This window comes from Mobula hypostoma, unplaced genomic scaffold, assembly GCF_963921235.1.
Source record: "Mobula hypostoma unplaced genomic scaffold, sMobHyp1.1 scaffold_42, whole genome shotgun sequence".
Lineage (NCBI taxonomy): Eukaryota > Metazoa > Chordata > Chondrichthyes > Myliobatiformes > Myliobatidae > Mobula > Mobula hypostoma.
In genome coordinates this window covers 206,014-217,641 of record NW_026948219.1, presented here as the reverse complement: position 1 = coordinate 217,641, position 11,628 = coordinate 206,014, and the positions used below count along the sequence as shown (strand labels likewise).

The 11,628-nt window shown below is 50.5% G+C and overlaps 1 protein-coding gene across 1 annotated transcript in view; it reads left to right on the top strand.

Moving 5' to 3' along the window:
• The first annotated feature begins 6,034 nt into the window (after nucleotides 1-6,034).
• Nucleotides 6,035-11,628, top strand: part of LOC134341923 (NACHT, LRR and PYD domains-containing protein 3-like) — a 37,289-nt gene continuing 31,695 nt past the window's right edge. The window contains exon 1 of the mRNA XM_063039859.1: nucleotides 6,035-6,438. Coding sequence (XP_062895929.1) covers nucleotides 6,074-6,438 — 365 coding nt within the window. The 5' untranslated portion in view covers nucleotides 6,035-6,073. The remainder of the gene's footprint in view (nucleotides 6,439-11,628) is intronic.

The window sequence follows — 11,628 nt, the reverse complement described above, 5'->3', positions numbered from 1 at the left end:
TATTTCCATTTCCCTCCGAGGGAAGTTGGGGCGTTTGTGAAGCGTCTCCTGCGGCCGGAGTCTGATGTGTCGCTGAGAGGTAGGAGGAGACCGCTCGGCCCGTCGGTTTGATGCCGGTTCCCCGGGGAGGGAGAGGGGGATTTTATTGAAAGGATGAAGACGGTGAGAGAGGGGGCGGACAGGATGTTTGTCCCGGTGGGGACAGGAGGGGCTCATCTGTGGAAATGTCTGAGCCCACGGTGGTGGCGAGCAGAGGGATTCACCACATTGGGGGGCAAACACCGGCAGACTGTTGCCCTGCAAGCGGGGCCAATGGTCCGGGCAAAGTGACAATTATTTGTGATTTGTTGAGACTGTACCTGGAATATGGTGTAAAATCCCGCTCCCCACACTAACACGGGTCATACAGACCAAAGAACAAACTGCCGGAGGAACTCAGTGGGTCGGGCAGCATCTGTGGAGGGAAATGGACCGTCAACATTTCGGGCCGAGACCCTCCCTCTGGACTGAGAGTGGACGGGAAATAGTCAGAGAAAAGAGGTGAGGGGTGGGGATGGGGCAAGAGCTGGGAAGTGAGAGGTGGATCCAGGTGAGGGGGAGGTGGGAAGGTGGAAATAGTGACGGGGGTGGGAGGTGAGTGGTTGGGGCAACACGGGGCTGCAGAAGATGGAAATTAATTCCATAGAGGATTAACAAAGAGGTTAGAGAGTATTTGTTATAGAGAGTGCAATGAAGATTCACCAGACTGATCCCTGCAGTGATGGGGTCATCATATGAAGAAAGATCAAATGTGATAACCCTTTCATTTAGAGAATTGAGGACTGAGAGGTGACCACATTGAAATGCACAACATCATTACCGGCTGAACCAGGGATCCCAGTCTCTGAAAAAGGGGGTGGACTGTCCGGGACTGAGATGAGGGGAAATGTCTCCACTCCGAGGGTGGTGAATGTCTGTAAATCCCCACCACAGAGGGCGGTGAAGACTCAGTGATCATCCTCACATAAAACAGAGGCCGGCAGATGTGTGGAGACCGAAGGGATCGAGGAAATGAGGATCGGGCAGAAACATGTGGCTGAGATGGGAGAGCAGCCGTCATCCTGTTGATGGTTAGAGGGGCTGAATGGTCACCTCTTGCTGTTTCTCTTTCTATTCAAGTATTTTTATTGTTACTATCCAAAATTAATAAGAGTACATCGAAGTAACCAACACTTACAATGTTTGTCTCAAGAAAAAAAGACATTGTTTTTAAGATTGAAAATTGTTTCAATTCTCCTGCTGTTTCTCACTTGATGTTTCAGTGTTCCTGTCCAGTGAGGCCGGAGTAAAGCGAATAGAAATTGTTTTCAACATAGAACTGATGTAAATGAAACCTGCACAATTCCTGTGTGGAAACAACAGGAATTCTGCAGATGCTGGAAATTCAAGCAACACACATCAAAGTTGCTAGTGAACGCAGCAGGCCAGGCAGCATCTCTAGGAAGAGATACAGTCGACGTTTCAGGCCGAGACGCTTTGTCAGGACTAACTGAAGGAAAAGTTAGTAAGAGATTTGAAAGTGGGATGGGGAGGGCGAGATCCAAAATGATAGGGGAAGACAGGAGGGGGAGGGATGGAGCCAGGAGCTGGACAGGTGATTGGCAAAGGGGATATGAGAGGATCATGGGACAAGAGGTCCGGGGAAAAAGATGGGGGGGGGAACCCAGAGGATGGGCAAGTTGTAGAGTCAGAGGGAGAAAAAGCAGAGAGAGAGAAAGAATGTGTGTATATAAATAAATAATGGATGGGGTACGAGGGGGAGATGGGGCATTGGCGGAAGTTAGAGAAGCGATGTTCATGCCATCAGGTTGGAGGCTACCCAGACGGAATATAAGGTGTTGTTCCTCCAACCTGAGTGTGGCTTCATCTTTACAGTAGAGGAGGCCGTGGATGGACATGTCAGAATGAGAATGGGATGTGGAATTAAAATGTGTGGCCACTGGGAGATCCTGCTTTCTCTGGCGGACAGAGCGTAGATGTTCAGCAAAGCGGTCTCCCAGTCTGCGTCGGGTCTCGCTAATATATAGATGGTGGTAAGGGAGGAAGTGTAAGGGCATGTGTAGCGCTTGTTCCGCTTACAAGGATAAGTACCGGGAGGGAGATCGGTGGGGAGGGGGGGGGATCCCCCAGTCTGCGTCGGGTCTCGCCAATATATAGAAGGTGGTAAGGGAGGAAGTGTAAGGGCATGTGTAGCGCTTGTTCCGCTTACAAGGATAAGTACCGGGAGTGAGATCGGTGGGGAGGGATGGGGTGGATCTCCCAGTCTGCGTCGGGTCTCGCTAATATATAGAAGGTGGTAAGGGAGGAAGTGTAAGGGCATGTGTAGCGCTTGTTCCGCTTACAAGGATAAGTACCGGGAGGGAGATCGGTGGGGAGGGATGGGGTGGATCTCCCAGTCTGCGTCGGGTCTCGCCAATATATAGAAGGTGGTAAGGGAGGAAGTGTAAGGGCATGTGTAGCGCTTGTTCCGCTTACAAGGATAAGTACCGGGAGGGAGATCGGTGGGGAGGGATGGGGTGGATCTCCCAGTCTGCGTCGGGTCTCGCTAATATATAGAAGGTGGTAAGGGAGGAAGTGTAAGGGCATGTGTAGCGCTTGTTCCGCTAACAAGGATAGTACCGGGAGGGAGATCGGTGGGGAGGGATGGGATGGATCTCCCAGTCTGCGTCGGGTCTCGCTAATATATAGAAGGTGGTAAGGGAAGAAGTGTAAGGGCATGTGTAGCACTTGTTCCGCTTACAAGGATAAGTGCCGGGAGGGAGATCGGTGGGGAGGGATGGGGTGGATCTCCCAGTCTGCGTCGGGTCTCGCTAATATATAGAAGGTGGTAAGGGAGGAAGTGTAAGGGCATGTGTAGCACTTGTTCCGCTTACAAGGATAAGTACCGGGAGGGAGATCGGTGGGGAGGGATGGGGTGGATCTCCCAGTCTGCGTCGGGTCTCGCTAATATATAGAAGGTGGTAAGGGAGGAAGTGTAAGGGCATGTGTAGCGCTTGTTCCGCTTACAAGGATAAGTACCGGGAGTGAGATCGGTGGGGAGGGATGGGGTGGATCTCCCAGTCTGCGTCGGGTCTCGCTAATATATAGAAGGTGGTAAGGGAGGAAGTGTAAGGGCATGTGTAGCGCTTGTTCCGCTTACAAGGATAAGTACCGGGAGGGAGATCGGTGGGGAGGGATGGGATGGATCTCCCAGTCTGCGTCGGGTCTCGCTAATATATAGAAGGTGGTGAGGGAGGAAGTGTAAGGGCATGTGTAGCGCTTGTTCCGCTTACAAGGATAAGTACCGGGAGGGAGATCGGTGGGGAGGGATGGGGTGGATCTCCCAGTCTGCGTCGGGTCTCGCTAATATATAGAAGGTGGTAAGGGAGGAAGTGTAAGGGCATGTGTAGCGCTTGTTCCGCTTACAAGGATAAGTACCGGGAGGGAGATCGGTGGGGAGGGATGGGATGGATCTCCCAGTCTGCGTCGGGTCTCGCTAATATATAGAAGGTGGTAAGGGAGGAAGTGTAAGGGCATGTGTAGCGCTTGTTCCGCTTACAAGGATAAGTACCGGGAGGGAGATCGGTGGGGAGGGATGGGTGGATCTCCCAGTCTGCGTCGGGTCTCGCTAATATATAGAAGGTGGTAAGGGAGGAAGTGTAAGGGCATGTGTAGCGCTTGTTCCGCTTACAAGGATAAGTACCGGGAGGGAGATCGGTGGGGAGGGATGGGATGGATCTCCCAGTCTGCGTCGGGTCTCGCTAATATATAGAAGGTGGTAAGGGAGGAAGTGTAAGGGCATGTGTAGCGCTTGTTCCGCTTACAAGGATAAGTACCGGGAGGGAGATCGGTGGGGAGGGATGGGGTGGATCTCCCAGTCTGCGTCGGGTCTCGCTAATATATAGAAGGTGGTAAGGGAGGAAGTGTAAGGGCATGTGTAGCGCTTGTTCCGCTTACAAGGATAAGTACCGGGAGGGAGATCGGTGGGGAGGGATGGGATGGATCTCCCAGTCTGCGTCGGGTCTCGCTAATATATAGAAGGTGGTAAGGGAGGAAGTGTAAGGGCATGTGTAGCGCTTGTTCCGCTTACAAGGATAAGTACCGGGAGGGAGATCGGTGGGGAGGGATGGGGTGGATCTCCCAGTCTGCGTCGGGTCTCGCTAATATATAGAAGGTGGTAAGGGAGGAAGTGTAAGGGCATGTGTAGCGCTTGTTCCGCTTACAAGGATAAGTACCGGGAGGGAGATCGGTGGGGAGGGATGGGATGGATCTCCCAGTCTGCGTCGGGTCTCGCTAATATATAGAAGGTGGTAAGGGAGGAAGTGTAAGGGCATGTGTAGCGCTTGTTCCGCTTACAAGGATAAGTACCGGGAGGGAGATCGGTGGGGAGGGATGGGATGGATCTCCCAGTCTGCGTCGGGTCTCGCTAATATATAGAAGGTGGTAAGGGAGGAAGTGTAAGGGCATGTGTAGCGCTTGTTCCGCTTACAAGGATAAGTACCGGGAGGGAGATCGGTGGGGAGGGATGGGATGGATCTCCCAGTCTGCGTCGGGTCTCGCTAATATATAGAAGGTGGTAAGGGAGGAAGTGTAAGGGCATGTGTAGCGCTTGTTCCGCTTACAAGGATAAGTACCGGGAGGGAGATCGGTGGGGAGGGATGGGGTGGATCTCCCAGTCTGCGTCGGGTCTCGCTAATATATAGAAGGTGGTAAGGGAGGAAGTGTAAGGGCATGTGTAGCGCTTGTTCCGCTTACAAGGATAAGTACCGGGAGGGAGATCGGTGGGGAGGGATGGGATGGATCTCCCAGTCTGCGTCGGGTCTCGCTAATATATAGAAGGTGGTAAGGGAGGAAGTGTAAGGGCATGTGTAGCGCTTGTTCCGCTTACAAGGATAAGTACCGGGAGGGAGATCGGTGGGGAGGGATGGGGTGGATCTCCCAGTCTGCGTCGGGTCTCGCTAATATATAGAAGGTGGTAAGGGAGGAAGTGTAAGGGCATGTGTAGCGCTTGTTCCGCTTACAAGGATAAGTACCGGGAGGGAGATCGGTGGGGAGGGATGGGGTGGATCTCCCAGTCTGCGTCGGGTCTCGCTAATATATAGAAGGTGGTAAGGGAGGAAGTGTAAGGGCATGTGTAGCGCTTGTTCCGCTTACAAGGATAAGTACCGGGAGGGAGATCGGTGGGGAGGGATGGGTGGATCTCCCAGTCTGCGTCGGGTCTCGCTAATATATAGAAGGTGGTAAGGGAGGAAGTGTAAGGGCATGTGTAGCGCTTGTTCCGCTTACAAGGATAAGTACCGGGAGGGAGATCGGTGGGGAGGGATGGGATGGATCTCCCAGTCTGCGTCGGGTCTCGCTAATATATAGAAGGTGGTAAGGGAGGAAGTGTAAGGGCATGTGTAGCGCTTGTTCCGCTTACAAGGATAAGTACCGGGAGGGAGATCGGTGGGGAGGGATGGGGTGGATCTCCCAGTCTGCGTCGGGTCTCGCTAATATATAGAAGGTGGTAAGGGAGGAAGTGTAAGGGCATGTGTAGCGCTTGTTCCGCTTACAAGGATAAGTACCGGGAGGGAGATCGGTGGGGAGGGATGGGGTGGATCTCCCAGTCTGCGTCGGGTCTCGCTAATATATAGAAGGTGGTAAGGGAGGAAGTGTAAGGGCATGTGTAGCGCTTGTTCCGCTAACAAGGATAAGTACCGGGAGGGAGATCGGTGGGGAGGGATGGGGTGGATCTCCCAGTCTGCGTCGGGTCTCGCTAATATATAGAAGGTGGTAAGGGAGGAAGTGTAAGGGCATGTGTAGCGCTTGTTCCGCTTACAAGGATAAGTACCGGGAGGGAGATCGGTGGGGAGGGATGGGATGGATCTCCCAGTCTGCGTCGGGTCTCGCTAATATATAGAAGGTGGTAAGGGAGGAAGTGTAAGGGCATGTGTAGCGCTTGTTCCGCTAACAAGGATAAGTACCGGGAGGGAGATCGGTGGGGAGGGATGGGATGGATCTCCCAGTCTGCGCGCAGCACCCCCGGTTAGGTTCCGAGGCCCCGCCCACCGCGCTGATGACGCGCAGACGATATCGCGCATGCTCAGTACGGGCAGGGCAGTGTTGTTTTCCGTCCTTTGTTGAGGTGAGTCGGCGGTGGGATCGGGATCGGGATCCGGGAAAGGATTATTCTCTGCGGGGCAACACCGACAATTTCCATTCGGTGTGTATTGAAGCCGGTCCCAAGCAGGGGAGGTCTGATGTTGGGCAGCGAGTCCCGTTAACTTTCCCGAATTCAAACAAGAGAAAATCTGCAGATGCTGGAAATCCGAGCAACGTCCGCAAAGTGCTGGAGGAACTGAGCAGGCCCGGCAGCACCCAGGAAAAGAGTACAGTCGGCGTGACCGGCCGAAACCCTTCGGCAGGACTGGAGAATAAAAGGTGAGGTGGGGTGGGGAAGGGAGAGAGAAACACAAGGTGATCGGTGAAACCTGAAGGGGGAGGGGTTGAACTTTCCCGAAATGGCGGCCTCGCCTCGCTTCCTTGACAGAATCTGCCGGGGTCGGTCCGGGTCGTGAGACCTTCACACCGAACCGTCTGAGATGAGCCGCCGCTCAGCCCCTGTTGTTCTGGTCCTGTTAACAGGATGACGTAAAACATTTCTATATTGTTACTGACAGAGAATTTGTTTTCCGTTTGTTATCTGAATGTACTTGCCTGTGATGCTTCTCCAAAGCAGTCTTTTTCTCTACCTGTAATTTCCCGTACTTGCGCACTTGTCAATAAATTCAACAGAACCTGAGAAATCTCAGTGAGATTTGATTAGTGACGATCATCTTGGCAGCTCGGTTGGCCGAATGTAGAGAGACAGGACACTCTTAAATGCAAGACGCTGAACAGTGTTGATGATCAGAGGGTTATTAGAGTCCAAGTTCACAGCTCTCTGAAAGAGACTGCACGGATTGATCGGGTGGTTAAGAAGCCAAATGGCATGGTTGTCTTTATTAGTCGAGACGTTGAGTTCAAAAGTCTGGAAGTTGTGTTGCAGCTTTATAAAACCCTGAGGGTGGCCTCATCTTGGCACAGGAGGAGGCGATGGGTTGACACGTCGAAACGGGAAAAAAGGAGGACATCTCCTTCGTCCTGCAATGAACAGCCTCATCCTGAGAGCAGATGCGGCGGAGACGGAGGAATTTCGGGAGTGGGATGGCATTTTTGCAAGGGACAGGGTGAGAAGAGGAATAGTCCAGGTTGCTGTGAGAGTCCGGAGCTTATGGTAGATCAGAAGATAAGCTGTCTCCAGAGATAGAGACAGAAAGATCAAGAAAGGGGAGGGATGTGTCGGAAATAGACCAGGTAAACTCGAGGGCAGGGTGAAAGTTGGAGGCAAAGTTAATGAAGTCAACGAGCTCAGCATGCGTGCAGGAAGCAGCGCCAATGCAGTCGTCGATGCAGCGAAAGAAAAGTGGGGGACAGATACCAGACCAAGTTTGGAACATAGATTATTCGACAAAATTGTACCTCCAACTTTCACCCCGCACTCAAGTTTATCTGGTCCATTTCTGACACCTCCCTCCCCTTTCTAGATCTTTCTGTCTCTATCTCTGGAGACAGCTTATCTACTGACGTCTACTATAAGCCTACTGACTCTCACAGCTCTCTTGACCATTCCTCTTCTCACCCTGTCTCTTGCAAAAACGCCATCCCCTTCTTGCAAAACTTCCGTCTCCGCCGCATCTGCTCTCAGGATGAGGTGTTTCATTCCAGGAGGAAGGAGATATCCTTTTTTAAAGAAAGAGGCTTCCCTTCCTCCACCATCAACTCTGCCCTCAAACGCATCTCCCCCATTTCACGCACATCTGCTCTCACTCCATCCTCCCACCACCCCACTAGGAATAGGGTTCCCCTGGTGCTCACCTACCACCCCACTAGCCTTTGGGTCCAACATATTATTCAATGTAACTTCCGCCACCTCCAACAGGATTCCACCACTAAGCACATCTTTCCCTCCCCCCCCCTCTGCTTTCCGCAGGGATCGCTCCCTACGCAACTCCCTTGTCCATTCGTCCCCCTCATTCCTCCCCACTGATCTCCCTCCTGGCACTTATCCTTGTAAGCGGAACAAGTGCTACACATGCCCTTACACTTCCTCCCTTACCACCATTCAGGGCCCCCGACAGCCCTTCCAGGTGAGGCGACACTTCACCTGTGAGTTGGCTGGGGTGATATACTGCGTCCGGTGCTCCCAATGTGGCCTTCTATTTATTGGCGAGACCCGACGCAGACTGGGAGATCATTTTGCTGAACACCTACGCTCTGTCTGCCAGAGAAAGCAGGATCTCCCAGTGGCCACACATTTTAATTCCATGTTCGATTCCCACTCTGGTATGTCTATCCACGGCCTCCGCTACTGTAAGGATGAAGCCACACTCAGGTTGGAGGAACAACATCTTGTATTCCGTCTGGGTAGCCTCCAACCTGATGGTATGAACACTGACTTCTCTAACTTCCGCTAGGCCCCACCTCCCCCTCGTACCCCATCTGTTATTTGTTTATATACACACATTCTTTTTCTCCCTCTGTCCCTCTCACTATACCCCTTGCCCATCCTCTGGGTTTTCCTGCCCTCCCCCCTTTCCTTCTCCCTGGGCCTTCTGTCCCATGATCCTCTCATATCCCTTTTTCCAATCACCTGTCCAGCTCTTGGCCCCATCCCTCCCCCTCCTGTCTTCTCCTATCATTTTCGATCTCCCCCTCCCCCTCCCACTTTCAAATCTCTAACTAGTTCTTCCTTCAGTTAGTCCTGACAAAGGGTCTCGGCCCGAAACGTTGACTCTACCTCTTTCTAGAGATGCTGCCTGGCCTGCTGCGTTCACCAGCAACTTTGATGTGTGTTGCTTGAATTTCCAGCATCTGTAGAATTCCTCGTATCAACCTATGCAGCAGCTATGCGTGTCCTGTGGACTCGGACACGAAGATTCCTCTGATCCTCCACACTGCCAGGAGTATTGCCATTAATACTATATTTTACCATCATATTTGATCTAGCAAAATGAACTACCTCACACTTATCTGGATTGAACTCCATCTGTCACTTCTTAGCCCAGATTTGTATCCAATTGATGTGCTGCTGTAACCTCGACAGCCCTGCACACTATCCACAACACCCCCAACCTATGTGTCATCAGTAAATTCACTAACCCATCCCTCCACTTCTTCAGCCATGTCTTTATAAAAATTGCAAAGAAAAGGAGTGCCAGAACAGATCCCTAAGGAACAGCATCTGCAACCGTCCAATCAGTTAATATCTGTTCATTAAAATTAACAAAAAATCTGCTGTTGCAGGAAATTTAGAGTAGAAAAGAGAGATTGCAGGAAACAAGCAGTAGATCGGAACATCTTGTACAGTTCTGAAACTGGGTCTTCCACCATTTCTCCTTTCACAGATGTAGCCTGATGTACTGAGTTCCCAGAATTTTACATTTTATTATTTTACATTGTGTTTCTGCTACCCTGAGGGAAAATTGTCAGCCAACTGTGCTGGGCAGGATCCCACACAGCAAGAAGTTAGTGATCAGAGATAGTTTAGCTGCTGGAGACAAGCTGAAGTGTATCCATATCCTCTCACAACCTACAGCCTGGTAAAGTGGCCTGAGCAACAGTGCAGGCAGAAAGTCCTTAGGTTCCCGTCCCACCTTAGTCTGTGAATCGTACGTGGCAGGAACACAACGGCAAATTGCCGGCAACAAAACGTCTGTGTGTGGGTTATAATATTAGGATGGGGTCTCTCAGAACATGGAACTGGCAGTATATGGACTTCAATCCAGGCTGGTAATTCTACAGCTGGGATTGGAATTTCCTCAATCTGCAATGAAGCTGAAGTCTCGGGGGGTTAGACATTGCTTATGGGGAGATCACCGACTAGACCACCCAATGGGACGTCATACCTCTCAAGTATTCTGGAGATTTTCGAAGAGGTAACTATGGAGATAAATGAAGTAGGGCAGTGATTTTGTTGAAATGGACTATAGGGCCAAGTTATCGGGATTGGTTAGCTGAGCTGGATCTTTATTCCACAGGAGAATGTGGGTAACAAAAGGGTGTGTAGATAATGCGGTTGATGTGGAATTTCCCCAGGATCAGGATTGTTTAATGTCATTCCAGTAAACTGTTGTAAAGGGGAATGAAATAATTGTTGCTCTGGATCTCATGCAGGAACAAAACTTACAAAGAGATAAATACCAGAATTATAAAAAGCACATGTCATAGCTTAAACATTGTTGGTATGTCCATAAAGTGACGTTAGGCACAGGAGTGTCTGTACATATGGTGAGTGCCAGGAAATGTTAAACTTGTGGTAATGAGGGTGTGGTGGGGTGGGTAGAGCCCTTCACTGTGTATATCATCTCATTGATATGTGATGGACCCCACAACTGTTGTGTCGTTGGCAATTTGACAATGTGATTACCCGGGTGATTTGCCGTGCAGTCCTGTGTGAACAGAGTGTACAGCAATGGGCTCAACACACAGCCTGTGTTGAGGATGATTAGGAGTGAGAAGCTGTTGTACATCCTAACTTTCTGAAGCCGATTGGTTCAGTAGTCCAACACCAGTTGCACAGGGCTGTATTTAGATGGTAGAGTTGGAATTTTTTATAGAGTGGTTCTGTCAGTAAGAATATTGGTGAGTGACCAGTGTGGAAAGATTGGAGTTCTTGATATGTGCCATTACCAGCCGTTTCACGCTCTTTGTGATGATTGGCGGCAGTTCCACTGGGCGGTAGTCGTTTCATTCTGAAGGTGTAGAAATCTTTGGCAAAGGGATTATGCTGGCCAATTTGAAGCCTGCATGAGTGAAGTGTTGACGATGGCCATGAAGTCATCAGTGAACTGGAGTGCACTCGGCCGGGGATGTTTTCTGGCCCGGCAGCCTCTGCGGAGTCCTTTCATCATTGTTACAGAGAGTGGCTGCTCATCTGTGAAACGGGGCACCTCTTTTTTCCCTTATTAGGGAGTGAGAGAGGGAGAGCCTGTGGTATGTTGAATTCCGGGGTGAATGAGTAATCTTTGGGGTACTGCAAATCTGTGTTCTTATTGATGCTTTGCTGCACGCTTGAGTATTCTGTGGGGGTTGTCAATATTTTTTTTTGCTGGTGGCGGGGTGTTGTTTCTTTGCTGCTTACGCATTGGAGGGGGAGCTTGGGGGCGGATTTGGGGTTCTAACATTTAACTGTTATTCATTCTTTAGGGCACTCCTCTGTTTGCATGGGTTTTTGTGAAGAAAAATAATTTCAGTATGTATATCGTATACAATTCTCTGATATTAAATGTACCTATTGCAATATATTCAAACGTAGGAGTGTGTAGCTTTCGTGGCTGCTTTGTGTTTGGTGCCTCGAAGCATTGTTTAGAGCAGGGGTTGCCAACCGGTCGATCTTTGAGACTTTCCCAGTAGATCCCGAAGAAAAATCAAAAATAAATACACAAATACTGTTGTAATGTGAGCATTATAAAAGTAATACTAATTAGGATAACGGTAATATCGCAATATTTTCACTAAAAAGCTGTTTGTAAAGAGAGATTGGTTCCGGGTTGCAGGGGTTTAGTTCTGTTCTTTCTGCCCAGTGCGCAT